The sequence below is a fragment of the Phacochoerus africanus genome, chromosome 6 (assembly GCF_016906955.1).
Source record: "Phacochoerus africanus isolate WHEZ1 chromosome 6, ROS_Pafr_v1, whole genome shotgun sequence".
Classification (NCBI taxonomy): domain Eukaryota; kingdom Metazoa; phylum Chordata; class Mammalia; order Artiodactyla; family Suidae; genus Phacochoerus; species Phacochoerus africanus.
Window position 1 is genome coordinate 117,965,859 of NC_062549.1, and position 3,314 is coordinate 117,969,172.

Genomic DNA, 3,314 nt, shown 5'->3' on the forward strand with positions numbered 1-3,314 from the left:
AATAGAGGTTAATATCAGCTATGCAGGCATGGTATTATTAGTATTTAATTATGTCATGTGCATTGAGATATTTTAAATGTTAAAACAGAAGGACTTAATTCTCCTTAGCAACCATTATGGTAGAGGATTTTCACAGCTGCAATCACATTCATAAGGCAAGTAAATTGATGATAGAATGAGGGTAGCAACAAGTGTGCATGCTGTAGAAAACCTGAAACTGGTCCCTAAAATAGATAACCCCTTATTTATGTATTTTTTTCCAAATCCCACTGCTGGCTCAGACCATCAATCAGCAAATGGAAATTTGTCACGTTATTATTCAATACCATTGTCAGTCTTACAGGTGCAAAAAGGAGTATAAGATACTAAACTGGGGTGTTTTCTTTCTCCTGCACTGGCTAAGATTCTATCTCATCCAGGAATAATTTTACTTCATAAAAACCCTTTTAAGAATAAAGGGCTTGAGGTCTTGACGGCAACTCCTACTGATGAGCACATTTGAGGCTTCGTTCTTCAGTTTAATACACAAACGCTCAATTATAGCAGAAGCATCCTCAAGGATAGGTTACTTTCTAAAACGCTTCATAAATACTGTTTCTTTCATCAATATTATTTCCTTTGATTCATGCACACTCAAGGCGCTTCATATATATTATAAGACGATGGAAGTGGGAATGGAAACAACGTTATCAAAGCTGTTTTCCAAAAAGAGTGTTGAAATAAATTAGCCGGTTCTTTCAAAACGTCAGTATCCAAGTTCCTGACGTTTCCAGTGTTTTGACTTCAAGATTTCTCTGAAACACGGAAACAAAGGGTAAAATCAGGTAGCCGTCGAAAATGACTTCGAGAACCCTGTGCTGGGAGAAACCCTGGTCCGGGGAGCCCACTGGGGCCGAAGGCGGAATCGTCGCACAGATCTGATCGGGAGCTTCGCCCGCGGGAGGCTTCGTTCAGGCAGGGGATGCTTTACAGGGGCAGGAGGACGTGATGACCAAGGACGTTGGAAGCCGGGGATCTCCGCTTCCCGGGCGTCCGGGTCGGGTCACCAGTGCTGGCCGGCGGCGCGGGTGCCCAGCTGCGCCTGGGACACCGCGGGCACAGCGGTGGCGGCGGCGGCAGCCGCTGCCGCGTCGCCGACGCCGGGCAGGACGGAGCGCACGGAGCGGCGGAACTCCTCGTTCCTCCACGTGTAGAGCAGCGGGTTGAGCGCGGACAGGGCGCAGCACAGGAGCCAGCTGGCCGCCTGCACGCCCCAGGGCACCGGCAGCGAGAAGCCGCTGGCCAGGCTCACCCACACCAGCGGCTGCGTGGCCAGCAGGAAGACGCAGCAGAGCAGCAGCACCGACAGGCCGCTGAGACGCCGCTGCGCCCGCCGCGGGTGCAGCGCGGGCGGCAGGGGCTGGGCCTGCGCCGGGTGCGCCGCCCCACCTGGGCCCGGCGCGTGCGGGGCGCCCGGGAAGGCGGCGGCGGCGGCCGCACAGCCGGGCAGCTGGTGCAGCAGGTGGAAGTTGAGGACGCTGACCCGCTTGACGCTGACGCGCACGCGGCGCACGATGCCCAGGTAGCAGTGCAGCAGCAGCGCCGTCTGCGCCAGCAGCGCCGCGGCGGCCAGCAGCGCCGGGTAGTGGACGCGCGGGGGCGCGGCTCCGGGCCGCGGGGCCCAGGGCGGGAGCAGCAGCACGAGGCCCAGGGCGAGCGCCCAGGACAGTGCCAGCATGCCCGCCGTGTGGCGCCGTTGGTACAGCGCCTGGTAGGTGGCGGGCGCCCGGGTGATGAGCAGGTAGCGGTTCAGGGCCACCAGGCAGTGGGACATAAGGGACACGGTAAGCCCGAGGCCCAGCAGCCCGCCCCGCAGCAGGCGGTAGCTGCCCCCGGCGCCGTCCCAGTCCCCGGCGGGCTCCGCGGAGCCGGCAGGCAGGAGCCCGAGCACCGCCTCCTGTGGCATCCAGAGGGCGCAGACGCTGAGGTCCGCGGCGCAGCCGTTCACGATGAAGGCGTTGCTGGTAGTCTGCAGCTTGCGGAAGGACGACACGAGATAGATGACCATGCCGTTGGCCAGCGTGCCCCCGATGGCCAGGCCCGAGTACAGGAGGGACACGGGGATGCGCCGGCCCGCCCACGACTCCTCTTCCTCGCAGAGTAGCAGCAGCGACCCCCCGGTGGTGGAGGAAGTGGACGTGGAAGAGTTGGTCATTCTGGCCAACTCTTCACACCTCGCTGGCTAGCGTCGGCTTCTCATTGCGCGGCCCATCCTGACACCCGCCTGCGGGGAGGGCAGAGACATCCCTTCAGCCCTCTGCCACCGACACAAAAGGCTGGAGCAGAATAATGGGCGGGGGGAGGGGGAGAGAGGGAGCTCGAGGAGAACGGGGGTGGCTGGTGACAGGTGCCTGCCTCGGGAAAGTCTCCAGGGCCGGGGAAAGGCCTTTTTGCAATCAGCAGCCACAGGGAAGCCCTCAGACAGAGGGATGCAAAGAACGGTCTCCCCTTCTCCCCCTAAACATACACACACGTACACACAAACACAGAGGAATATTGCCAGATGGAGCCCCTTAGTTTCCAGGAAAAAGCAGAGACATCCCGCCTGGGGAAAATGCCTGGGGAAAGAGGTTGGGGGGTATCTTATTCCGGGGCTGGTCCTTCGCTGGTGGTAGCAATGGGAAGAATGCCAGGAACATACCTCCTCAGCAGCAGCAGCATCTGTGGTCCCGGAATCAACAGGAGAAACTCAGCTGGGATCAGTGCCAGGAGCAAGTGCCTCCTTCTCCAGCGCAGCATCCACACACATGGCCCTAGGCAGAAACCAGCAGCTGCAGGGAGACTTCTTCTCAGCTGGCAGCAGGGCTGGCGAAAGTAAAGCTGCGGGCTGCAAGCCCCGCCAGTGGGCAGGTAGGCAGGCACCAGCCACCAGGATGCTTGGCTGCAAAAGCAGAAGCTGAGCTCAAGAGGAGAGCAGCACCCTGTGCTCAGAAGCAAGAGTGGTGGCTGATGTGGTGAACCCACTCGAAGCTCTCTGCTGCTCAGTTATACATCACCCAGGGAAAAGGCAGCCTTTCCACGCTTGCATGAATTATTCAATAGCTTCTAACTTGTGAAAGGAAGAAAAATATCTTGCTCAGAAAGTCCTGTAATTAACAAGTTTCTCCGTCTTTTCTCTGTCTCTCAACTGTCCTGTTTTTCACCTTGCTTCATTTTTCTTTCCTTCCTTTTTTTTTTCTTCCTCCCATCAGTGCTAGAATAAAATTTCATATACCCCTAATGTATTTCATCACAGTCTTGTGCGTTCTGGGGGTGAGATTTTTCGGAGAGATAAA

General features: G+C 57.2%; 1 protein-coding gene across 1 annotated transcript; it reads right to left on the reverse strand.

Moving 5' to 3' along the window:
- Positions 1-978: 978 nt before the first annotated feature.
- GPR88 (G protein-coupled receptor 88) lies at positions 979-3,007 on the reverse strand. The gene is made up of 2 exons (XM_047783088.1): positions 2,681-3,007; positions 979-2,263 (listed from the first exon to the last, which is right to left on the reverse strand). The coding sequence occupies exon 2, from the start codon at positions 2,192-2,194 to the stop codon at positions 1,043-1,045; it is 1,152 nt and encodes a 383-aa protein (XP_047639044.1). The 5' UTR covers positions 2,195-2,263; positions 2,681-3,007; the 3' UTR covers positions 979-1,042.
- Between the last annotated feature and the right edge of the window lie 307 nt (positions 3,008-3,314).

Bases quoted from the DNA above. Each gene is read 5' to 3' on its own strand.
- GPR88 (XM_047783088.1), bottom strand. From the start codon at position 2,194: ATGACCAACTCTTCCACGTCCACTTCCTCCACCACCGGGGGGTCGCTG.